This window comes from Jaculus jaculus, chromosome 2, assembly GCF_020740685.1.
Source record: "Jaculus jaculus isolate mJacJac1 chromosome 2, mJacJac1.mat.Y.cur, whole genome shotgun sequence".
In the NCBI taxonomy this organism is placed as follows: domain Eukaryota; kingdom Metazoa; phylum Chordata; class Mammalia; order Rodentia; family Dipodidae; genus Jaculus; species Jaculus jaculus.
Window position 1 is genome coordinate 46025520 of NC_059103.1, and position 27481 is coordinate 46053000.

The 27481-nt window shown below is 44.5% G+C and overlaps 1 protein-coding gene across 1 annotated transcript in view; it reads right to left on the reverse strand.

Moving 5' to 3' along the window:
* Setbp1 (SET binding protein 1) overlaps window positions 1-23811 on the reverse strand; it is a 404432-nt gene extending 380621 nt beyond the window's left edge. The window contains exons 1-2 of the mRNA XM_004656502.2: window positions 23674-23811; window positions 1665-2306 (exon numbers count right to left, since the gene is read on the reverse strand). Coding sequence (XP_004656559.2) covers window positions 1665-2150 — 486 coding nt within the window. The 5' untranslated portion in view covers window positions 2151-2306; window positions 23674-23811. The remainder of the gene's footprint in view (window positions 1-1664; window positions 2307-23673) is intronic.
* Window positions 23812-27481: the final 3670 nt, after the last annotated feature.

Below are 27481 nucleotides of genomic sequence, written 5' to 3' on the forward strand. Positions count from 1 at the left end.
AAGGAAACACTAATCATGACATTAGGGTTTTCAGAGCTGTCTTTCCTCAAAACCAGTTAAAAAGTAAGTAAAAAAAAGAACAGGCCACTTCAGTGGTCAGCACAGTGATATTTACTTTCAAAGCCAAAGAAACCCACTTCCAAAGAAACAAACACTTCACTAAGTTGAACCTGATATATTTTCTTGCAAGGATCTCAGAAGCTTCTGCCAGTGTCAAAATGACCTTTGGTTTTATGACAGAAGATCCAGAAACTACTGCAAAGCTGAAAGGGAAAGAGGGAAAAAACATGACCTCTGTGCTCTGGCAAATCAATCCAATTTGTAAGGATCCCTTTCTGCTCCAAAATATTGAAATGTGGTGACCAACTGTCCTGGATTCCTGGAATTGTGATGGTTTTTTGGATGCAGGATTTTCAGTTTCTAAACCAGGACAAGCTTATTGAACCAACTGTGAAGTGTTAGTCACCCTTGAAATACTCTTCTAGTTCACATCTCTGGATTTTGAATGCAAACTGTCAATGCAATCCACTGAGCCCTATTCTAAAATAGTAATATGATTTCTGGTACTTTTACTGAATGGCTATCCTGAAACTCAAAATACCACTGGTAACAGAGACACTGCAAATTACCTTCGTGCCTCTATTCCTTAGTCTACCATGGGTAGAGCCCACACAAATGATCAAATGTCCAAGAGAAAGACAAAGATTCTAATTAACATCTATCAACTCAAATCCAAAAGCTTGGTAATCAAAAAGGAATCTTTTGAGAACAACTTTTTACACTGTCAATCTTCTGCCATCAAGAATTGTGAGCTATCCTCACCCCAGAAAGAAAAGTAAGTATAATTCCACCAGAGTCAATTCAATAAAACATGCACCTATTCATTCCCAACAAACTGACAATACCAGCCACTTCCAGTGGCTTTTCTCATATGTGTTTGACTTTGAGGAGGACAGTGGTGACCAATCAGGTTCACTCAACACACAGCCTTGAGGCTGTTACTATGTTATTTGGTTGATATTTTGTCGACCAAAGATTCAGGCCAGGTCTATGGCCTCCCCTTTCACAGCTCAGTTTTCCTTTTCTAATGGCCAATGACAGCTTTCAGAACAATGATCTCTCAACCCTACAGGAGCCCTAGTACAGTGATGAAGGGGCTTCCTTCATCAGCTGGGTGTTCATATTAGGAAAGCTGACAGTACTAAAGATTTCAACCCAAAGGAAGTTTTAAAACTTCTCAACCAACTCTCAACTAGGAGAACAGATAAAAATGTTATATATATATATTTATATTTTATTTTATATTATATTATATTATTTATATTTATATATATATATATTTAAATATATATATATATATATATTTAAATTTTGTTGGGCTTAGGTGACCCAGCCTATCAGCTGTTACCCAATAAATAGGGTATGTTCCAGAAACACAATTCTAGAGCTTTTGTTTCCATGTGAACATGACAGATAATGATAAATATACCAGATTATAGGACATTATACCAAATTATACCTGAGATTTTCCCTGAAGTCCCTAAATATTTGCAGGAACTAGCAATTCAAAGGTAAATAAATAGTATGCAATTGGACCTTTAAAAGTTGGAGATAAAACAGCAACAGAGAAACAAAACAAAAAACCTGTAAGACAGGTTTCCTACCTTCTTTTTGGAGTGGCTTCTATCTTCCTCCTTAGTAGCTTTGCTATTTTTTCCAGCACGGGACACCTTCTGGTCCCCAGACTGCTTTATTGTGATCTTGATCTCAGGGGGGCATATATAGTTCTCCAGATTTTTGGGGGGTTTCTTAGCCCGCTTTGTGGTCTGAATCTTCAACTTGAGACTGCCTTCAGTGAAGTTCGCCTCCTTGATGGAAAACTCCTGCTCTTCCAAGCCATCTCCAGCCACCCATTTCTCACTGTCTGCATTGGAGTTGGAATCCACATCACGCCCTGAGCCCAATTCATCCTCTTCCTCTGGCTCCATGCGTTCTCCACCCACAGGGATGCCCTTCCCAGGTCCTGGAGCAGAGAGCAAGGGTTCTGCTACACAGCTAGTAGCAGCCGGGGACTTGCCTGAGGAACCAGGCAGGAATTCTGATTCGCCCCCTCTCTGTCGGGAGCTGCTTAAAATTTCCCTGGACTCCATGACAATCCTATAGTCTTCAGGAGTTCTCAGGAGGGGGAGGGAGAAGAAAAAGGTGAAAAGAGAAGACACCCAAAATTCCAAGAACAAAGTAATCCAATTGCTGGGTTCAGAGTCCCAGGGATGGACACATGGAGAGGTGTTCAGAAGAGATTAGATCTGCAAAGGAGAAGCAAAGGGATAATTAGCTATGGTAGGAAGGAACAGGACCCCAAAAGATATCCAATCTCAAGTTTACCAATGTCCTTCCCCATGTTTCTATGACATCAGAAAAAAAAAAAAATGACAGAACAAACTCTATGAGAATGTGTGTATAGACAAATTGGATTGTATTAGAGCACAGGGGGAAACACACTCACACATGTATTCATAATGTATTGTTATCCGTTTTTATAGCTTCAGGCCCAAGAATAAAGATAAGAGGGATGAGTCCTCCAGCCAGGAACAAGCTAAAGAGAGGTTTCTTATACTGAAATGACAGCTGGCTGAGTCACAGCAAAGCCAACCAGAATGAAAGAGAAGTCTGAAGAGCTGATGCTAAGGTCTAGAGAAACTCCATCTGGGTAGCTTTTTGTGTTCCACTTCCCTCTTCCATGTGAAGAGCAGGTCCCAGTTGGCGCAAGTTTTGACCCCTTTAGAGGAGGAAGGACATCTGGTCTACCTCTTCATTTTTCTGTATTACTTTTCATTATATGCTATTTCAAGTATTCCAAGTTTCTAGATCTTTTTGGTTTGGTTGTTTTTGTTTATTTGTTTGTTTCTTTTTGTTCTGTGAGATGCCCATATCCCAAGCTGTCCTGGAACTCACTGTATAGTCCAGATTGGTCTTGAACTAAGAACAATCCTGTTTCAACCTGCTGGAATTACAAACCTGAGTCACCATACCCAACAACCTGATTCTTAAAACAAATGCAAGCCTTAGGGATGAGGGTTAAGAAAGGAAAGTAAAAATATTTCAGTAGGAAATCACCTGCAATATCAAGACTAATGCAGAACATATTTTTCCATTGACAAAAAGTAAGCTATCTCATCTTTTTAAATTATTTTCCTAAAAAAATGGCCATTATACATAATTTAATTTTCCTTCTTGTTCCTTAGATGAAGTGCTAGTATGCCTATATAATAATAAAAGGGAGACAAAGAGAAGCAGCATTTCAAAGCCCTTGTATGTGTCAGGAATCCTTCACACCCTCAAAGGATCATCACTACCTTGCTCCAAGATGAGAAGATAAATACTGGAATGTCCCCAAGCTCTCACAAGATCAGGTAAATTATCCACTCGTTCAACTGGTGTTCCATTATTCCCAAGTTTGGGCTCCATTTCAAAGGCCAAAAGAAATTCCAAAGTCCATTTTTAGAAGGAAACCTAGAGCCCCCAAACAGCATTAACCTCTAGATGGCATCTCTCCCACCCTAAGGGTGAGGTCTCATCGCTTTGCAGCCTTCTTAGGCCCCAAAGCTCTACAGTTTCAGTTTCTACCTGCTTTTATCCATTTGAGTAACTGCCCTGCAAATACGCTTGCCAAATAGTATCCAATGATGCTGGTAAAGACACCTTCCAGCCAGCCAGCTGCAGAAACCTAAAGACTGAGCACGTACTTCTGGGGTGGAACCTGCATGTCTTCAGCCAGTGCCCTATGACATCATACAGAAAAGCAGCTGGGGCTTCCACATGGACTCCATTTCTGCTCCTCTGCAATGCCCAGGGGCATGCTCTGCCCACTGAGAATGGCACCACGCTGCTAACTGCTTCCACTCTGGAGAAAAACCAACGAATGCATTTTTTTTTTTTTTTTTTTTTCTGGAAGTGACCAGGCTTTGCTGAGACTGTACAGGAAATCCTCAGCTGTTGCCACCTGTGACTCACCCTGCACACAGGACCAAGATCCTTCTTTGGGATGGGAAAGGCAGTTAGACCAGATGATACCTGCCATCTTTTTTGTTTTTTTTACTTTTTTTTTTTTACTTGATCCTTTGTCCCATCTAAACTGATGTGCCTATATATCCCAAAGCTCTTTTCTTTTTTCAAATTTTTAAAAAAGTATATTTAAGCCAGGTGTGTCAGTACATGCCTATAATCCCAGCAGTTGTGAGCCTAAGGTAGGAAGATAACAATTTCTAAACTACATAATTAGTTCCAAACCAGCCATGAGTACACGGGGAGACCCTATCTCTAAACTAGTAAGCAAACAAAAACTTAGTCAACATTCATGGAGGCCTCTCTTATCAGTGACAGATACAACAGTCCCAGTAGCTACTGGAAATATCAAGATATCTCAGGACACGTTCCTACTTATCAACAGGGCAAGTCTATCAGGTCTCTTTCTGTGGTCACCCCAGCCCAGTATACACTAGAAGTCATTTTTTCTAATGATAGCAGCCTTCAAGGTTTATTTCCTTTGGTAGACACTGCCAATTTCACACTTTAATTTTCTAGTAGTTACCCAACAGAGTTATTCATAAGTAAAAGTGACAATAAAGGTCCTAAGTAAGGCACAGACTTCATAGGAAGCACTTTAGAAATCTATTGGGACCTTTAAACCAGAATGGGGCATTACTATACATGGTAAATACTGTGATGACATAAAAAAAGATAAAATAGGGCTGGAGAGATGGCTTAATGTTCAAGGTGCTTGCCTGCGAAGCCTAAGGGTCCCTGTTCGAATCTCCAGTTCCTACATAAGCCAGATGCACAAGGTGATGCAAGCACACAAGGTAGCTCATGCTCACAAGATGGCACATGGGTCTGGAATTCAATTGTGGTGGATGGGGGCCCTGGTATGCCAATTCTCTCTCTCTCTCTCTCTCGTGAAAAAATAAAAATAAAAAAAGAAGCTAAAATATTACTACAAATAAACGGATGGGAGCATGAAGTGTGTCCATTTAGTGTAAAGAAAACATTTCCATTTAAAAATGATTTCTTTCAGATATTAATTTTTATTTTAAATATTTACCTATTTGTGAGGAGAGAAAGAAAATACCCATCCTTCCCTCAAGGAGGTTATACATTCTGGCTCACCGATTGAAAAAATAATCATAAATAGAGTAGAAAATTAAAGAACAGAGGCAAAAAGAGAAGGGTGTGTTGTCACCCAGTCAAGGCTGAAGGTCTTGTTTGGAGCTTGGGGTTTGGTAGGTAGGCTGGGAAGACAATGGCAGATGATCAGAGCAGCACAAGGCAAGGAGTGAGCCAACAGTGTGCATGACTAGGCTTGTGAAAGAGCGAGCTGGTCTGGCTAAGGGGCGTGGAACAAAGTAGGGGGCTGGTGAGAGTTGCACCTGCAAGCAAAGGCTGATCATGGAAACCCTTGAGGGTCACACTAGTAAGTGTGGATTGTATTGTCTAGGTAATGAAAAGCCACTTAAGGGGTACCAAGAGGGGAAAGACACTATCAAAGTTCTACTTTAGAAACAGAATCCAATCCTCACTCTGCATGCCAAAATTCAGGGAACCCTGTATGAGAGGCAGAGGGGTCACGGGAAAAGTTGCCTCACAGCTGAAATTATTGCAAGTGGGCCTGAATCAGGGCAGTTGAGATTCTTTATGCTAAAACAATACAAATAAATCAATAATGCCACTGCAAAGAGTCCTAGCGTTTAGAAACATACTCATCTAGATCTCTCACACTGCTTTCATACTGAGAGTTCAGTCTCAGGCCGTATTAGCCACGAAGGTGCACTGTCGACCTAATTCAGAACTGTCCCCACTGCAGCACAACATGCACGGAGCTCCTTCTGCACCAGTATTTTCATGAATCTATAGATTCGGTCCTTATATCCCTTTTCATTGATCCGTGCAGTGCCTAGCATATTACCGGTGCTCTCTAAGTGTGACATGAAGGAATGAATGAGCAAATGAACAAGGACAAACAGATCCCAAATGTCCAAGTTATTTGCAACATTTTACAAACTTTGAGCCCCAGCACTTACTTCCTGGTTTAACTCCCCTTTCATGCCGGCTGTTTACACTGCCACCAAACACCAGCCCTATGTTGTTTTCTGGTTGTTTTGATCACACACATCTTAATTTTGTAATGCAGCTACAATTCATTCTCAGGTTGAGGCCGACTGTGGTTAAATAATGCTTCCATTAACTTCAGGTCCAGTATGGGGTGGGGCACTTGGAAGGTTTCTAAAATTTCTTTCTGAATGAAAAGGCATCCGCCCCTGACAGCTATTCAAAGACCTATGTTCAAATTACTCCAACAGTAGCTCTGCCCATCCAGGGAGCCTCTGACACATTTTCTGCCTTTTCTGGGGACAGTGACCCAGCCCCCGTGTCCACATGAGCCTCTCACCTTAGAAAAGAAAAAATAAAAGCTTTCAAAAGCTCAGAGCAAAGAAACCTAACCTGTCTGCTGACTTCACAGGCACACAAAGCCGCCATTCTGTTTGAGCCTTTTCAGCACTCACCTGTCAGCCTCCATACACAGTTCAAGTTGTTTTGGTGAGTCTGGGAGACAACTGCCAATCCTTATGTGATAGGCCCCTGCCAACACACACATGTGAGCACATGTACACTCTCATACACACAGAGAGGGTCAGGGGGAGGGAGCAGAGGCAAGGCAAAAGTGTTTTGCCCTGTCACACTTCAGCGAACAGCAACTGTTCCTGAGGGGGCGGCACACAATGGACACTCTGTACTTGGCTCGTGGCCTCCAGTGCAACAGGAGCTAACCCTTCCCTGGTTTCCTGCATTGCTCAGGTATGGGGCTTGGAACAATAAAACTTTCTTAGGAAATAACTGCTCAGCAAGTTCTAAAAAGAAAGGAGTAGGATGAAGAAGGAGTGGAGTTCTTAGAAAGAACACTGGGACAGGAGTGTGGTAACTTGGTTTCTACTCCTGCAGTTTATAGGCACTGAGATGCTAGACTAGCTGTTCTGAGGCCTTTCCTCAACAATGAACGGACTATGGGTTCAAAGTTACCTTGTGCAGCCAAAGACCTCTGGGGTAATTCCAAATATAACAGTGTGAATCAACAGCATCATTTCTCCAGGGGCCGAGAGAAAAAATGGCTAAAATGTTCCTCACACCAAAGTACTCCCCAAACAGTCCATCTTCCCTTTCCTTCAGATCTGCAATTTTTTTCCCCCCTAGTCTAAAATATACTCTCCTCCTGTTGCCTGGGAAGCTCTTACTTATGCTGGAGTTTGTAGTAGAAACCATGTGAATTCCCCAGCTCCACTTACAGAATCAGAATGCACTCCAGTGTTCCTCATTTTCCAGATGCTTCTGACGGGCTGGCATCTGAGAAGCAGTGCCTCAGTCCTTCTGTGCCGTATATTTACCCCACCCAATACCTTGACCACAGGCTGGTCTTATTCTCTGTTTTCAAATATTTTTCCCTTTTAAAATGTACTTGGAGTCCCTTGAGAAGAGGCATTAGTGGCATTTCGGTCATTCATGGTATCACAATGCACAAAACTGCACCCAACATACAAGGGATGTTCAGGAAGTGTTGTTGGATTGAACTAGTTTATATATATATATATATACGCACACACACACATACGCACACACACACATACGCACACACACACATATAATATATATGATAAATAATATATATATTGTATATGATATAATATATATAACATATTATATAATATATTATATATGATATATAATATATATACTATATATGATACAATATATATTATATATGATATTATATATTATATATGATATATAAAATATATTATATATGGTATATAATATATAATGTATATATATAATTAGATATAATATATATATCAGAAGAAACAACTCAAGATGGGTTTACCCAGGATCATCCACCTCCGCTATTTCCTGTGTTCTCAGAGCCCCATCCACTTGTCCATTAGTCACTGTCACTTTGAGTGATGCTTTCCAAATCTTCAACATGGTTAAACAGTCAAAGCCCTTGGTAGATTCATTAAGACTCAAAAGATTGAATCCTGGCCTCAAGGAATCTGCCTCAAGGAATCCTCATTAAGACCCCTATCAGCCTCAGTGCCTCAGCAACAAAAATGGAGAAATGTTCTCCTCTTTATCTCTTTCATTAGAGATGGGTTACTCTTGATTTCCTGGTAGTCAAACTCTATTATAATTTAAAAAAAAAAACACAGGCTCTTAGAGGTAAATAGCCAGAATTCATTTCCCCACCTGCTTAGTTTTCCTGGGAGTACTGGGCTAATTTGCCACAATGCCAAGGTCTTCTTCCATCTTTACATGCTAAAACAATGACAACAAACTCTAGGCTGGCTGTATAATTCTAAGGTTAGTCTGGTTTTTGCCTCAGATTGGCTGCAGTGATTGTTATCACTTAAGAGAAAGTGCAGGGTTGTATTACATATGTACATCAGACCTTCATTCTTGTCATGTAGAATTTTATTAATTGCAAAGTGAGTGTAATGTGGCTTTCTCCCATGGATTTCCTGGACCCTCAAGAGGTTTATGAATACAGATTTATTCTACCTCAGGAATATTCTTTTTAATTTTTCCTTTAGTTTATTTATTTTCTTTCCACTCAGTGATTCTGGCTTTCAAGTTCTTCTCATCATTCTTAGTCTAGAATTCCCCTCTGTTTTTCATTTCTAGCCATCCCCCGCTCTTTTCTTTCTGTCCTTTTTGTGGGAGACCACACACTTATCTGTCCTCTATAACATGATTTTTAATTTAATTTTCCATGACCCCTTTGCCTTTATTGGGTTCGTCGTGGAGTTTCAATTCTACAGTTGCCCAAGACATATTCCTGACATGTTTCTTGAAGTCATTGCTCATCCGTCCAGCTGACTCAGAGGCCTTTTCATCCCATCTGTCCTCCTTGACACCTTAGGCTCTCATTCTTCAGGGGTCATGCTTCATCTTGTTGAAGATGCCAGACAGTTTTTAAAATTCTTACTTGGCTGTCATTGTAAACTAATTCCATGATAGCCTTCCTTTTATCTTGAGTGTTTTCCCCCCTTAGGCCTCCTGTTGCATTATCTCCTTGCTCATACTCTGAGGAGAAGGGAGTCACAAAGAGGAAACCCTGGCTCAAAGAGGAAGCGTCTGTCTGACTTTGAGTTCCGTTTCCATCCATCACAAACAGTCCAACCCTACTCTCCAGGCTATTACTGCTATCAGCTGTTATCTCAGCCCTCCCTATGCGAACAGCAACAATAGTATGCTGAAGCCAGAGCTAGCACTCAAGAGAGCTCACCCTGTGTTCCCGCCCCCCCCCACCCTAAACTTCACATTCAGAAAAGTCTAGTCAGCGACTTGAAAGCCAGCCAGGGTGGGAGTGTTGTCATCAAAGGAGTAAATCAACTTCACAAACCAGAGTTTGATGAAAAATTTTCACTATGTGTTCTTTAAAAATTCAGTTGCTATCCATCTATTGCAATTCTACATGGGGGTTTTCTTCTGGATTCTTTGAAGCTCTGAACAACTAAAATCTATAGCACACATTGTGACAACTCTTTAAGAGTCTATCACATGACTTTAATGGAAGAAACATCTCCACCTAGAAGTCAATGCCCTACTTCCACTCCTCCCCAACCTGCCTGCTTACAGTAACGCCTATCTATTGCTCAAGAAGTGGTTAAATGTTTCTTCTCTGAGCTTTGCACATAAGGTCAGGATTCTGTTCTGTGCTTCGAGTATATCTTTACTGGAATCTCCTACATAATTGAACACTTGTGCCCCTCTTAGTATATTCTGTCCCTCCCATTAGACACTAAGCCCTAAGACACTAAGCACTGTATCTATTTTGCTCACCATGACATCCCCAGAGCCTGGAACACTTCCTGATATATGAAGACACTTTCAAATCCATCATTCTGAATGTGGAATGTGGAAGGAAGAACTGTATCAAAGTCCAGGTGGCCCCACTTTGATTCAAGTGCCTAGAACTCTGAATGGTGCTTCTTGAAATCCTTCCTGCTGCAGAAATTTCTAGAACAAATAAATAATCTATAATCTCTGGCAAATGGATCAAGTGACCCCACCCATACGCAGCTCTCAATCAGCAAAGACAAAGGCAGCCCTACGCCACAGTTTGCTGACACCACCACAGGGTATAACCCATCAAAGGGGAAGGGCTTCCTTGCACTCAGCACACCTGTGTGGTACATGCCACAGCACATTTTAACCATCACCGAGTAGCAGTCCTGAAGTTCTTCTACCACATCCTCCAGCAGCCCATCAGGAGCTGCCTTGGATGTTACTGTATGTGATGGTCTGCTAGTTCCCCTGGCTGGAGGGTCCTCCTTCCCTTATCTCTGAGTTATCTCATTATCTCAAGATTTGGGTCAAGTGTTGCCTCCATCATGGAGACTGGCTAAAGTGACTTTTAATGTCATTTCTTGAACATACTCATTCTCTCTTTCTTCTTCTTCCTCTTCCTCTCATTTCTTTGGGCATTCTGTCACCAAAGCATTTGGCAAACTGTCTATCCTTGTCCACCAGAATGTGAGCTTTATGAAAGAAGGGAAGGACTATGTTTTGAGTGGGTCTCTTGAGAGTTCAGTAAACAAGCAGAGGAACTGTCCAAAAGTAAGCATTCAAGCTGTTCTTGTCTTTGAAAAGAAGGTAGGAGTAGCCTGAACTGATGGTCCTACAATTCGATCACTTAGTCTCTTTTCCATTAGTAACTGTGTTCTGGGAGATGTTTTTAATCTATTCAAGTCTCATTTGGAAATCGGATAATAATCTTACCTCAGGGGCTGTTAGGAGAAGTAATTGAAGATTAAATATTAAATGAGATCATAATTATCTGGGATCATCTTCATAAAATGCTTACTTTTTTTTTTTTTTTTTTTGTTAAACTTGACTTGGTCCCCTGGTCTGTATCTTTCTTTTTGCTCCTACTTTGTCTCACAGAGGAAATAGGGCTCAGTCAGAAACTCTAAACGTAGCACTCTGATACTTGGGGGAAGTTCCTTTTCCCATCTTAATTTAATGAAAGAAGGGGTGGCATGAGGTCAGTTCTACATGCCCTTCCAGCCTGGCATTTCAAGGTGCAGAGTCTTGTCTCCTCAACTTGGCGCCCAGAAGCCCTCTGAAGTCTTCCCCTGCAGCTCATCCTCGCTGAGCTGACTGAGACGAGCCCAAAACTAAGCCCACAGTGTCAATCCTGGTGTGTGGGGATTTTGACAGGGAAAGAGGCTCAATAAAGCCTCTGAAGCTAGAGGCTTGACACTCTGTTAACCAACAGTTCCGACTCTTGTTGCAAAAAGCACTGCCTTGTGACAATGCGCTGCAGTACCATGGGCCTTGGGTGTTGACTCCTCAGATAAGATCTCTGTGGTGTGGGCAGGCTAGTCTACAGGTTTGCAAACAGAGCCCAGGCACTAGCTTCTCCTTACTGCCTCTATCCCTCCACATGACCAAGGAAAGAACCCTATCATAGTGGAAAGAAGCTCATTCTAGTGGCTTCCGCTGAGCCATTTATACTGATGAGTAGTTCAAACCACGTGACAGTCCTAGGATCCAGGGTTTCTGTCCTAAAAGGTCCAGGGAGGTTAGAAATGTGCCCAAGGGCATTGGTCACCTGTAGAGTCTCTAGAGCTGAGACCAGATACCTGAGCGCACTGAGTAGCACAATCTAGGCCAACACCAGACCTCATGCATGATGGTGCTACCATAAAATTATAAGGAAGCCGAAACTGTTCTATCACCTAGGGATGTTGCAATCATTATACTATCATAATGCAAGGGCTTACTTACGTGTCTGAAGGGAAGCAAGGTGAAAAAAATCCCTGCAATAAATACGAGTCACATAATAGCATTACAGTGAGGTACAGCAGATAATACTCTAGAAATACCGTAACGGACCATGCTACCAGTGTATGTGCTTCCTATTCTACACTACTTTCTACTCTACCTTTGTGTATCACTATTTTATATTCTGTTTCTGCTGATAAAGAAGGCTTAGTAAAAGATGGTATGCCATACTGACATTCCATTATACATCAAGGAACCTCATCCACGTCAGGTATACATGTCTTGAATGCATCCAAAGGCCACTTGGAGTTATCACTCTGCACCATCTAGGTATATGTACAACCACTCTCTGGTTGTAGCAGACAGCTTCAGGTTCATTGAGATGAACTTCAAGACCAGGCTCAGGTATGGAGGAAGGGATATTTATTGAAGCTTACAGATCCAGGGGAAGTTCCATAATGGCAGAAGAAGCTGGCCTGCCTTCATAGGACCAAGCAGAGAGAGAGAAGCACAAGCCTAAAAGCCAAAAGCCAAAAAGCCACACAGCACAGCACACTTCAGGAACTCCAACTAGGCACACTTTGCATATCTTTAGATTGAAACCTGAAAACCACCACCACACCTAAAGATCTACCCAGTGACACTGCCTCCAGCCAGGTGGCTACAGAATGCAAACATCAAACAAACAACTGAATATATTGGGGCCATCTATTCTATTCAAACCACCACACTGGTGTTTGCACAACCACAAAATTCATCTAGCACTGTAGTTCTTAGAGTCAATATATCCCCATTCTTAGGCGATACATGACATGTATATATCATTTTACAGCTTTTTTCATATAATGATATGTTGAAAATACAAAAGTATGCCAGATTTTTATCAAAAGCTCATAAATGCTTCCACAGATAAGAGCTTTAAAGTCAGTTTGCCATCAGACTTACCAGACCATCTAGTCCCAGTGGCACCTTATTCTCTTCATAAATGTTACAAGAAGAAAACCAAACAACATATACAAAATAGTGCCAGAATAGGTGAGTTGTGGTTACTTTGTTGTGATCATGGTATTTCCTATCCACATAATGTAGAGAGAGACACATGCTAGACATGATTCTTTCAGCATGTGTCTGGTATATTCCCACTTTACTTAATTGTGTTATCTGGCTTAACTCTTAGTTTTACCACATGATTTAATGCAGAGATGTACCATACCCAATATGCAGATATATATAAAAAAAGCAGAAGTTGAGGGACTGTTGAGATCCCAGAGGCAGTCCTGTCTGAATCCAACTGACATGTGATCCGTATTGCTACCAACTTCCAGACAACCAGCATGAATGATCACTGAACTCTAGTCCTCCATCAGTCATGTATAAATTGGGGACAAACAGGGCAGATATACTTGGAGATTATAAGGATAAACTAAATGATAGAACAGATGATAAATTCCTTATTCTTTCTTTCCAGACCTTCCTGCATAGTTAGCCTTAGTTCACATTTCCCAACCTCTCAACCATCTGACTCAACAATTGCTTTGTTCATTGTCATTTGACAACAAAGTATAATCTGACACATATTTATGCTTCTACTGAAAAGAATATATAAGGCATGCCACACAGCTAAACAAATGTTAGCACCACTTCCCTTCCTTCATAAAATTTCTCTTCTACCTTAAGCTCTAATTTATTTTTTTTAATTGTTTATTTTTATTTATTTACCTGAGAGTGACAGACAGAGAGAGAGAGAGAGGCAGAGAGAGAGAGGGAGAGAATGGGCACGCCAGGGCCTCCAGCCACTGCAAACGAACTCCAGACGTGTGCGCCACCTTGTGCATCTGGCTAACGTGGGTCCTGGGGAATCGAGCCTTGAACCGGGGTCCTTAGGTTAAGCTCTAATTTAAACAATGCATTGCCACTGAAACTTATATGTTCCTTCTCCAAGTATGCATTAAAGTCATGGAGATAATTTCCAATATCTTAGGAAACCTTGTGCCTCAGAATAGCCAACCCTCAATGCAAATGGTAATATATAGTGTCACTGTTGGTTTTAAAGATACATCTTTTGAACTCCAGACTGAAGAGCTGTTGAGGGACAGCACATAGTGGAGGTCAGACATCAGAGCTCTTTCCTGTGTGGTCCGGGTGGACATCTCTAAGGGGCATACCTCCCTTGCTACTCAGGCCTGCACTCCTTTCACTTGGGAAATGAACTGATGCCTCATTTCAGTGGTGGGAAGCTGGAACACTGACATGCTTCTTGCTGTCTGGCACCTGAATTGCCATGTGTTGAAATGGATTCTCTCTCCCTGTACATTCCCAGGTGGATGGCCTTTCAGCCTCTGTGCCTACCTAAGACCACCCATTTGTTCAGAATGTACCTCCTGTCCCATACACTCTCTAAAGCTTTTCTTGGCATACCCCACCTTTGTAGTGGCCTTCTGGATTCCCACAATTCAGTACCAGTCTAACAGCCGTCTATAGCTCTTCCATTCTTTGACATGAGATCTAAGACATCTTCCACCCAAATGAAAGGCAGATAGACTTTATTCTCTGTTTCTTGATGTCTCTCCAGGACCTATTGGAATCTAGAAACATAATCTTTGTTTCATGGTAATGAGAAAACTAACTTTGCTGAATCAGAGTGTTGAAAAGTTGATGAGTATGAGTCAAGATCTTGGTTACATAAACAGACTTCAACTTAAAGGGACCTGGGTTTTGTTGTCCCCATTATGGACAGAAGGTCTCAAGTAGGCAGTGTGCCAGCCTTCAACATCAGTTGCCTGGACCTTCGTCTCAGGGCTGCCGGGTCTCACCATGCAACATTTGCTCTCCATTAGCATTTGCTTCTGTGAGGCAATTCTAAATTCATTCTTTATGTTAGTCCACCTCTGGCCTGGTGTCAAATGTTTTCTACCACTAAGAAAGACCCCATGTCTCACTTCCTCCAACAGACACATCCTCCTTGAAGCCTTCCCTAAGTACACCCTAGCACTGATCACACAAATAACAAAACCTCAGCATGGATCATGTTCCTAATTAAGCTCTACTGTAATAATATCCATTTTAATTAAGTGTGGCTCTTTAAGTATACTGTCCAACATCCAAGGGCAAAAGCTGCACCTCAGAGCAGACCTTCCTTATCCAGGAATACCGGGAAGAATGGTTCATACATGCTGCAATGCTATGACTTTAATAACTATCTGTGGACAAAAAAAATTAGTAAAGTGCTGTATTAGAGTTCTAAACTACAGAGTAGTAAGTGGAAAGAATGCCCCCAAAGTTTTACTTCAAATTGTTGTTTTTAGCCACCACTGTTAACCAGTACTTTTTCTCATTGTGTACGTAATGATGGGTCACAGATATAGCCAGTGACAACTGAACAGAACTTGCCACCCAGATTTTGTTATTTTGTGACATGCATGGGGTGGCCCCACTGCCTCTAATGGGCATTCTCAGGCTACCATGTTTGATCCATCTAAAACAACCGCTACCATCTCCACATCTCTCCAAGTCCCGAGAAGCTCTATGCAGTTCCTCACCTCACAGAATTCCATGGTGCTCCCTTCCACTGACAGCCTTTGAATCACTGACAGAAAGAAAAAATAATGTTTAATTGCTTTTTATACAATTTGCTTGCTGCGTTTCCCTTTTCATTTTCAACTCAATTTTTTCTTTATAAGACCTGGGGTTAAAAGTAACTGCCTCATCAGGATTTCTTTGCCCAGGTATTCACCTGCTGTGCTCTCAGCTGATCCAGAGACCCCATATAAACTTTCAGAGTGCCTAACGTCAAAGCTCAATTTCCTTCATCCCATTCCAATCCAACAGCCCTGGGGACTGTGGCTCTGGGCTCCTTCTGTTCCCACCAGGCACACAAACCAGCCAAGCAGCCATTATTTACTGAACACAAGTTTCCAGTAGCAAGGCAGACAAGTGCTATGAAGATCAAGGGGGCATCCCAGAAGCACAGGCTCAGCTCTAGCCTTCTGGCTCTTTAGGATCCATCAACATGGTGAAATCTCCCCTCCCCTGCCAGGCGAGAGCTGCATGAGGAGAAAGAAGCAGAGATTCCAATGCTCTTTGGGCACAGGAAGCAGTTTGGAGCCTTCAGAGGGACTGTATCTTTGGATTTCCCAGAGCTGACTTTAGACTATCTCCCTTGGGTTAACATCATCATTTCACCAAAGAGGATCAGTTTTCAAAAGTGATGATGATAATTTAACCCTTTTCACCCTTCCACATTCCTCTCTTCGTGGTGTTGCTTCACACACAGCTCAACATCTCTCTCCCTTTCCTGCAAGCCTGTTCTTCTTCTGTAATTGGGGAGCTTCTGATTTAATTTACCCCAGGGCACCAACTTCCCCTTCCATAACTCTTTCCACCACATCAAACACTGAGCTAAGTGCATTAATTCTCAGTGGGGTTGGTTTGGACAGTTGTTGGGGTATCATTAGTGAGTGAGTATGAGGAGCTCTGGTCTTTAAAGAAAAGCTTTAAAATCTCTATGATACATCAGTTATAGAGCCCCAGAATTTCAGAAGGGACAGTCCATCTCAGTCTTAACCTTTGCTCTTTACAGTAGGTCAAGCTATGTCGTAGAAAAGCAGCGGAACTTGCCCCCAGCACCACCACCACCAACACACACCCATCCCATCGTATGGTAATAGGTGACCAGCCCAGCCTCCCCTTAGAACTTTCCTTTCTGAGTGCCTTTTTCTACTCAATATTTTCTTGTTACCATTGTGAAAAGCTCACTTCATCAACACGCAGAGAAGCACACGGACTGAAGCAACAAGAAAGATGGCTTGGTTAGGTGCAAAACTGAGTGTGGTAGACAAGAAGTGAAACAGGATTTTCCAGAGAAAGTCAACAGCTATGTCTTTAGAATGGTGAGGACACTCTAGTGTGTACTTAATCGGCATTTGGTTATTAAATAAATGAGTGACCCAGACTAAAAGGACTCCCTTGTGGGGGAATATTCCCTCTTGGGCTCTAAGAGAGAAGCTGAGATTGGGTGAATTATTTTTCCCCTGAAAGACAGCCAAAAACATAAAAATAACACAACTAGTTATTACTCATGCTAAGAGGTCCTCATTGTGTCACCTCATTGTTTCCTGACTTAGTCCACCTGAGAAAAACGTGTACTTGTAATATTCTATCTCTATATATATTCTAAGTAGGTCCAGAGTTTTCGGGGCAAGCTTAGCCTTTCTCTGTCAAAATTTGAGGGGGTGAAGCAGCAGGACTGAGTGTTGGGCACATGCTTTGAATGGGAAATGCTCTGAGAACCGGAGGACAAACTGAAAGTGGGGAGTGGCTAGTGTGTCCTCACTGAGGGAGTCAGGTGGTGCCATGTGTCCTAAGAGCTGGACACTCTGGTTAAGCAGGAACCGTCAGGACGCCTTCCAGACAATACGTGGCAACCCAGAGATTGCTGAGGCATGGGGTGAACAGGTGACAGAGGGCCCCGTGTTGACTCCAGGTGGGGCTCCCTGGAAAGCACTGGAAATTGCCGGGTGCAGGCCTGTGGGCACTGAGGATCAGGTATAGCTAAAGGAAGAAGAAAAAGGAGGAGCACAGAATAGGCAAAAGACTGTGAAGAACTTTCCATATTGTAGAGAATGTCTCTGGTGCAGTCTCAGTTCTGTTTTCTATATATTTTTTGTTCATTTTTTATTTATTTATTTAAGAGTGACAGACACAGAGAGAAAGACAGATAGAGGGAGAGAGAGAGAGAGAGAGAGAATGGGCGCGCCAGGGCTTCCAGCCACTGCAAACGAACTCCAGACGCGTGCGCCCCCTTGTGCATCTGGCTAACGTGGGTCCTGGGGAATCGAGCCTCGAACCGGGATCTTAGGCTTCACAGGCAAGCGCTTAACCGCTAAGCCATCTCTCCAGCCCTCAGTTCTTCTCTTTACAGAAACTCTGTCTAGAATGTCACTTGTCACCTCCTATGGTATTCTCACAGAGAACCGCTCCACTCTTCCCTGGGACTCCCTGTTTTCTGTTCATCTCTGCAGCTTTTTCTCCTGACTCTAAACTGAAAGTGCCCTTCCTCGGACCTTCCTTGAGCTCCACCTGACATAGCATGAGATTCTGAGTTTGACAGACGGCACAGTAGGGATCTAATAATGCAACTTATATGAAACATGAGCTGAATCATTCAATTGATTCATCAGTATATAAATACATACTATTAAATTAGTCAAATTACCAGGACACAGGGGGCTTTGGGAGTATTTCTGGTGATCCGTTTGTGGGCTAGCTCAACAATAATATCCCTACACCAGTTTTCAAGAGGTAGCATCGAACATCACCCAGAGTTCAGTGGCATTACTTCATCTTTACAACCCCTATGATGTAGGGCAAAAAGTCATCTCCATCCCTATTTTAATGACTATGTTACCAACGGTCAAATGGCTAAATAACTTGCTGGGATTATATGCTGGAACATAGTGAGAACAGGATCCAAAAGTAGCTCTTGTCATTTTAAGGACAAAGCTATTCACACTGACATAGCCACATGGCCCCCAGGTTAGCCACTAACTTGTGTCACCTCAATTAACCCAATGTATCCACTGTCTCATATTCTGAGTTGGGATAAAATGTTTCCTTAGCGTTATTCCCCCCTCCCCCCGGGAGACCTGACAGGATGAATTAATACAAAGATATTTTTCAAAAGAACAAAGTTGCAAATGAAAGGCAGTAATTTGGGGTAGGAAAAGATAAGTTGTATCAGAGGGATGTTCTTCTAGATAATAATGCTCACCACTTCTCCCAGCACTTGGAAAGGAAGAACTTCTGCCTGTCTGAGAGTTAGCTCAACAGCTTATCTGTGTTTTACAAGATCTGTGCAGCACACTCTGGTGTCATCCACCATGGGTCCTGGGAGAGGCTGCTGCTTCCTCCCAAGGGATCCTATAGGCTTCAGGGCTGCTCTCATTCTTCACCCAACACTGGTATCATCTGCTTGGAACAGCAGAAGACAACAACTGCTGGTTTGTAAATCAAAGAGCATTGATAACAGTTCATCAGTCTTAGAGCTTGCCATCTAAGCGAGTAAAACATCAACTAAGAGGAAAGCTGCCTCTGCTTTATACATGTGAAACTTCTAAATGGGACTTCTAGTGGTCATCAATTTAACCAAGTCATGTAAGATTCACATCCCTCAAAACTTTATTGAGCCCCAACTTGTTGTTTTTCTCATAGGAGACCAGGTGAGAGCTCAGAACCAAATAATAACACAAGCGGATGTCCATCCTCGACCTTCATGAAGTTCATTCTGTGAGCAGCCTCATGTTTTCAGTTCAGCATTTATCAAATGTTTGGCTTGCCAAAGTGTCGCCAACTTCATTAACAGTTTACACAACTGCAAGACATGGTTCCAAAGAAGTGTGCACTACAGAAATGCATATGATGATTCGTTCTCAACTCAGTTCTGACCCAGACACTTATAGAAAATCATCCAGGACTATCATGTGGATGGAAACTGGCCCTGAGAGGTCCATGTGTTGTTAAAGGCTGCATCTCCACAGAGGTATTACTGCGGACCAGTAGGCCTGTGAATGGTGAGACCCAGTGGAAGGCCTTGACGGTATTTTAGACATTAACTCAAATATTTTGGGATACAAACTCCTCCCCCCCCCCTTTCTGGCCAATCAGGTGAGTGGTTTTGTTCTACCATGTGCTCTTGCTGTGATGTGCTGTCTCACCTCACTAGAGGTTCAAAGCATCAAGACCAGTGGTCATGAAGTGACACATGTGAAATTGTGATGTAAATCTAAATTCTCCCCTTTTTAAGTCATTCTAGGTATTTAATTATAGCTGACCCCTTTTCATATAATGTTCCACTAGATAGAAATGGAATTGGATCACTCTGTCCTCTTCCTTTCAGGAATCTTATAAATAGGCAACATGGTATGCAGCAAGCACTCTGCAAGGCTTGCTTTCTCTGGCCCAGTGCTACCAGCCCTCCAGAAACACAGCATACTCCTGCTCCCTTGCCCTGCCCCTGCTATGATTCTCCCAGCCCATGGGTCTCTGATCAAGCTCTATCACATTATTCCAGTTTTAAAGTTCTGCAACTCCTTACATAATGTTAATGTGTTAATAAAATTTTACCCCATTCTGGCAGGAATAAAACTGAAGCAACTTGAAATGCCACCAGCAAAAAAAAAAAAAAAAAAAAGGAAAAAAAATTATTTCTCATCCCTGAGCATCAGAGAAACAGAATTTCATTGGCTGGGTCTGCCTTCAATAGCTTTCTGGATTTAATTAAAGCTTCAAGTCTCCAAGGAAGAAACTGGCATTCTGGGAGGCCAAGGCCCAGCCAAGTTTCAGTGTCTCCACAGGAACCCAGAAAGGATGTTCACTCCATCTAAGTGAATTCTGGTCTTCGTCCCTTTGCATATGTTACAGAAACTTCAGAGCAGTTTGAAGTACAATTAAAAATAATGGCTGTGATGCAAGAATTTGCTTCTCCTAGACATACAGTTTTTGTGCCAGAGAAGTATTGATTCAGCCCCTAATGGAATTCAAAGTTAAGATAACAGCAGAAAAGTGGTAGGGAATCCATGAGAAAATGCCTACCTACTTACTTCTTCCACAGAAAAGGTCTCCCTCCTTTCTCTCCCCACTGACCATTTTCAACTAAATTCTACAAGGATCTCATGCTTTGTTTTTCTCCTCCCCAACTTCCTCCCGGTCAGGCACCTTGCAAAGTAGCCAGCTCCCTGTGAGGAATGTCAGTATGGGCCAGAAACAGGCATGGCACCAGGGACTGTTTGCTTCCCTCAAGGACATCTCCAGGTTTCTCCTGCAGGGAGTCCAGAGCTGGGCCTCTGAGCAGTCTTTCTCTGTAACATGCTGGTGCTAACATGCCAACGATCAGATTTCAACCTTTCATTTGCCTGGCCCCTTCGTGAACATATAAGGAGTGGATGTTTCCTCCCGAGGTAGTAGCAGCTCTCTTTTTAAAGGACCTCACCATCAGGGAAGCTCCCCTTTCTATTTGCTCTAAGACATCCCTTCCCCCACCTTCAGTTTGTTTATTCCAGAGACAAAACTATTTCCCTTGCTCGGAGAGACAAGTCCCTTTCTCTCCACTGGCTTCTGATTGCCTGTGATCCCAACCTCCTCCCCCCAGCCCAGCTCAGGTTACTAGCCTGGCTGCAGCTCCCACAGCCCAGTTCCAACTTCAATCCAATTTATCCAAATCTCCAGACTCCTTTTCTTTCCCTCTTTCTTCCTTTCTTCCTTCCTGTCTTTCTTTCTTTTTCTTTCTTCCCTTCCTTCCTTCCTTCCTTCCTTCCTTCCTTCCTTCCTTCCTTTCTTCCTTCCTTCCCCCCCCCCCCTTTCTTCTTAGGGATAGGGATAATGGGCTAAACAGGACCGAGTCTCCATGTCTTCTGGGGCTGCATACATTCCCAGCACTTGGGACATCCTCTCGGTTCAACCACACTTGCTTCCTTCCTCCTTTCTGATTTGCCCAGCTCAGATGGGCTGCCCTAACACCCTTGGCTGATAACAGGCAATGAGATTAAGCACAGTTTAGAAACACAACTTCAACATCATCCTGAAACCTGGGAATCCCACTCAGAGCAAAAGAAATCAGCCCCCCTGCAGGAGTTTTGTGACAGTGGAAAGGGAAGCGGGGGTCCTGGGCTTGTAAACTAGCTGCATCTTAACATGTGGCAAACTTTCTCCTCCCCTGGCCAATTGTCACAGCATACCCCTCCCGGTCAAACTAATTGGGGTGTGCATTCTGGGGCCACCCAGGTCTGGTCCCTGTGTTACTGATGTGGCCTGCCCAGAACATTCTTTCTTCCCAAATCCCCCACAGCACACGTGCAGACACGATTTGCCAAAGGAGTTGAGTGTGGCTGGTACGCTGAAGGTTTGGTGGAGTGAGCTAGAGGAGGGTGGGGGATGGGGCCCAAACTGTCAGGGAGTTGTGGTGACTGCTGCTTTATGAAATTGCTTTTCAGTGAAAATCTATAGGAGAAAAATCAAAAAAGGAAAACAGGGTGAAGGGTGAATGAAGAAAAAAAGAAAAGAAGGGAAAGGAATGTAACAGAAAAACAGGTAAAAACCAGTACTTCCTTGGAGACCATGGATTCAAACCAAACTTAAGATGTATATACTTATGGGGTGGGGAGGGAAGTAGAGAAGGACAGGGAAAGAAAAGTAGCTTGTGTAAAATTCTAGGACGATTCCCTTTCGGAACAGAGTTTCTGCAAGGATAAGGAGACATACTCATTGCCCTTTTAGTATTAAACATCAGCCAGGAGATTATCAGAGTAGTTTATTTGAAACGGAAACGAATCGGAAATCCTTCCCTCAGTAGCCCTTTGAGAGAGACACGCACGCTGAGCATCCCAGGAAGGTATGTATAAAGAATAAATGCAGCATCAGGGGGTAATAACAACTCCCCCTCCACAGGCCCAGAACCTCTACCCTCATCCCCTACTTCCAAAAGGCACAACTTTCCTGATCTCCAATGAAAATAACTCCAGTTGGATCCAATTTCAGAACTGTAGTAAGCAGTGCCGGTCGGGAGGAGGAGGGTGGAAGGGTGTAGGGGAGGAGAGCTGAAAGACAGCATTTCGGGAGGAACTTATTTTTTTTTTTAGAACCAGCATGCTCTACCGATCGGAAATTGCAATTACCCAACAATGCTCCCACCACAAACAGCATCCCTGTTATCACCATCTTGCTAAAGATCTACCCCATCCAGTTTACCTGACTTTGAGTCTGAGGAACTTCTTAGACAGTATTTTGGACAAAGATTAACAGTTCGTAAGAGAAAAAAAAAAATACAATAAATCGATACGGAAAGGTTTCCTTTCCGGAGTGATTTCCAACTGGAAACCACCGAACAGGGAAAGCCTGCTGTTAATTCCCAAGCACAGGGCTCCTCTACAAACGCACACAATGCGTGCTTTCAAAAGGGCATTCGTCTGCTTTTAAGGGAATTCCTGCCTTTACACAATTCCCCCAAACCAGACAGCACAAGAAAGACACTCCAAACCACTGATTAAGATTTTCTTTTCTTCTTTTTTTTTTTTAAAAGAAAGACTAACACACATAATCAGAACACAAGCGTACGACCAACCTTCGAGGGCTGGATCCCTTCTTGCTGTTCTCTATTAACGACACGTTAGATTCTGATACATTTCACCGCCCCCCCCCCCGCCACCAACTAGGCTACAATGTAGCTCTCTGGCTCCACTTAACCTGCAAGTTACAAAGAGGGGGGGCGAAATATCCTGCTGTCTTTCCACCCCTTTCCCTCCCCCTCCACCTCCCCAGTCCACTTCAACCACCACGCCAAACCCCACAGCCCCGGCACCGGCAGGCAGCAGCGGTCCGCAGGACCCAGGGAGGATGCCCCGTGGGGGGGGGGGGGAGGTGGAGAGGGGGGATCAGATCAGGCGGAACTCAAGCTCCAGCCCCGCAGCCCAACGCTTCCACCAACGGGCTACTCCAACGAAGCCAGCGCCGCTGCAGACCCACCGGCCCAGCCGAATCGCGCCCATCCCCGGGCAGGGCAGCCTCACCGGGGACCTGCAACCCGCCCCCTTGGCCCAGTCTCGCCTTCCAAGCCGGTGCAAAGTCAAAGCCCCGGGCAAGGCGACGTGAACTTTTGCATTCAGGACACACACACACACACACACACACACACACACACACACACACCTCGGCTTCCCTCGGCCTCGGGTTCGCCGAGGGGGTGGTGGGAATCCCACCCCCCCCCCAACTTCCCCGCACAAAGCTCAGCCGAAGACTGTGCGCCCAGGACTCCCACCCGGGGCCAAGGTCGCGGCCGCGCGTGCTCACCCATGTCCCGGCTCCGGCTCCGGCTCCGGCTCGGCTTAGCCCCGGGTGGCGCTCGCTCAGATCCCGGCTCGTCCGGTGGCTCGCCCGAGCCCCCAAAGGTGGTGCTGCGGCAACTCCATGGCGATGAGCATCTGTCAAAACGGCGATGCGCCGGCGGGCCACCCTGACTCGGGGGGCGCCGGGGGGTGGGGGAGGGCCCCCGGGCGCGGGGAGGCGGCGGGCGGGCGCCCAGGCTGGTCCCCGCGCTTCCCGCCCGACGCGGCCGCCTCCGCCGCGCCACCGATTTATGGAGAGAGATATCAAGGGGGAAAATGGCGTCTCCGGAGCCCGAGGAGTCCTGGAGTAATCACATTCACACACACGCCGCACGCACACACACTCGCACACGCGGGCGCGCGGAGAGCCCGGCTGCTTTTAGCAGCAGCCAAAAAAAATTACATGTATATATATATTTATGCGTATGAATATATATAAGTATATATATATATATATATATATATATATATATATCCGTCTCTCCGTACAATGCTATTTATTTTCTTTTCTCCAAAGGATGGATTGGAGGTTTAGGAGACGTTGCCCGGCTGGGCTGGCAGGAGGCGGCGGGGAGGGCGAGGGCGCTTTGGCTGAGCAGTGCAGCGGGGTCCGGGGCGCCGGCCCAGTCCGCGCTGGTCCTCCCGCTTTCCCTAAGGCAGCCTGCGCCTCCGCCGCCGCCGCTCCATGGCCGCGCCCGCCCGGCGCCCCCTCCGCGTCCCCTCCGCCAACCCACGCACCCTCCCTGCCGCCCGGCAGCCCGCCCGCCCGCGTCCCCGGCGAGCGCTGGAGTGGGGTCGGGCCCCGTGTGCCTGCCTCCCCGCGCCCTCTCCCTCCCCGACTCCCGGAGCCCTACTGAAAGGAAGGGGGAGGGCGCGCGCACGGGAGGAGGAGGATTGGGGAGGCAGCGCGGCCGAAGCGATGGGGACGGCCACCCCGCGATCTGCCTCCTCCGTGGGGACGCGGGCGCACGTACACGCGCGCGCGCGCGCGTACACACACACACACACACACACACACACACACTCGGTTCGTCCCCCCACCACCACCACCCCACCCCAACCCGGATGGTCCGAGCCGCTCCCAGGCTTGGAGCCCAGGGAGGCGGGAGGCGCGCAGCCGGGAAGCAGCGACCGGCGACCTCGGTCTCCACCTCCCCTCTCCACGGTGAATTTCAGGTCAATTGCTGGGAGCTGGGGCTCTAGCCAAGGGGGGAAAGGAAAACAGTTTGGGACGCCGATCGGGGACCCCGTGCCACACACACACACACACACGCACACGCTCCCCTGCGCCCCTCCCGCTTCCCAGCGCCCTCGCGGCCCTGTGGCTCCCGCAAGCGAGCGAGTCAGCCGCGGAGACTCAGTGGCCGCGGGGACCGCCACGGGCTGGGCGCCGGTTCCCGGGCTCAACACTGCCACTATCCGACACAACAGGAGCAGTGTTGGGGTGGGGGGGGGGGAGCTGCGTGCTGAGACGCGAGATGTGATAGGCTCTTCAAACTGGGGTCTTTCTCTCAACTGGTAATTACATTTCACTATCAGGGATATATATATATATATATCCCTGAAAAAAAATATATATATATATTTGTTAAGTGACTTGTTTGCATTAGGATGCTCATGGCATTCTCTTGTTATTCTCGGGATCTGGGCACTTGATGAGGGGAAAAGACAAGGCGCGATGACAAATACACACTGGCATATAGTTCCCAAGACAGGGTGACAAGAATGGACAAGGTGGAATGTTTTCCTCCATCACAAAACATGCTGCTCTTTTAAATTCCTTAGAATTTATGATTGAGTTGAAAATGACATTTCCAGGACAATTGAGGGATGAAAAACCCCAAGATCACTACCACAACATAAGACTTAAAATAACACTGGGAGATATTCTGGAAGACCTACAAAGGTGTCTGTCACTGACTTCCGGATAGAATTGGTATTTTTCAGTGGATGCCTGGCTATCATGTTTTATGAGGAAGGTTTAGGGACATTTGGACTTAGGAACAGAATTATTTTGGAGGGAGGAGCAGTTTAATCCCAGCCATGGCAGCCAGTGACTCCTGGAGGTCGGTTGCTACCTTCAATCCTGTCTCAGAATTTAACTCCCGCCAGTCTTTTCACCTAAGAATGGCAATGAAGTGGACCAAAGAGGGATCCCGAGGACGTTTCCGTTTAATTCTGAGCAGATATTTCACCTTTCCTACCCTAGGGCACTCGGTGGTCTCGTGTTTATCAGAGTACTGTTTTGACTGGCCAGACGTGTTCTCTACCACTGCCCCTGCATGACCACTTTTGGAGTGAAATTTCTCACATTTACTTTGCTTCACATTGGAGGATCATTCTTAGTAGATAGGTAAGGCTTACATAAAAAACTCAATATAGAATATAAGCTGAGTATTGAACTAGAAATTAAGGTCCCAAAACAAGATCAAAGCAAACATTTCCTGGCTCTGGTGAGCTTGGTCCATTTGCTTATGTCGCCAGATTTCTGAGTCCCCTACCCCAGCCCACAGAGAACCATAATAGCATGTGGTCCTTTCCCTATACTTTCTCTACCAGGAAAGTGAATTCTAGAAATCAGAATGGCTTACCCATTGTATGTGGCTGTCTGATGGCATCAGAGCCCGAACTCAAACTTGCTGCCCAAGTCTTTTTTTCTAGGCTTAGTTACAGGCTGTTCCATTCTATGCATTGAGAGCAAATAAAAGAAGCACATATCTTCTTTTAAAATTCATGACACTAAACAGTAAGCCTCGGAATAGTGTCCAGTGGTAGTTTACCTGGGACAATATCCAGTGGATATTATCATATATACCAATTTAGTATGTTATGAATGTAATACAACTTAAATATAGTGATCAAAGATTCTTAAAAACTGAAATCACTTTTCTAGATTGCATATCTATTGATTAAAAGGGACTTGCCTTCAAATTGTAGTTGAATGTCAGGATATTTCTTTTCTTAATAGGCCATATTTCAATTGTCTGAAGACCAAACATGGAAATGGAAAGTCTAAAGCTGGTAAAGATGTTCCAAAACTGGTGCTATGAAGTTTTAAGATACCTATTTACTGGGCCCCAGGATCTCCAAGAAAATAATGGGCAATCTGAACACTGAATGCGAACATGCCTAGCATATGTCTCTTACTTCTTCACAGTCTCCACTTTCAGGATCAAGAAGTCACTCAGCAGATTGCTTTGTATTATGGAAGACGTGCTGGCACTGTGGTTACAACTAGAGGAGCAAAATGTCCAACACACCAACCCCATCTTCCCAGAGGTCACAGCCTCATTTCTGGTCTCTCCACACATTACCCATGAAATGAGGTGCTTACAAAGGGCCCAGTACACAGAAGGAGAAGTGATGGGTCATGGTCAGAAACCATGTCCTCTTCATTGTGTGCATTTACCGTTCGTAGTTCCTCCTCCTGCACACATACCTTCTTTTCCTATGTCCTGTGATATCAACTACATGTAAAATTGTTAAGGATTGAACTATCCCTTGCATGGAGGTTGCCAATAAATGTGGGTAAGAATGTCCTTTGACATCAACTAGTAGAATGATGCTGGCCAAGCTGTTGTGTGTGCTCTGGGCATTTGAACGTCTAACCTGTTAGTTAGTCATACATGTTGTGCCCTTGACCTCAGGCTCTATGCCAGAAACAGTGCAAAGTTCTGAGGGTGATCACAGCCTACAGTTCCTGAGAACTTAAGTCATATATGCAAGTTCAAGGTGAGTCAATGTACAAGAGCAGGTCATGTCATTTTTTCAGG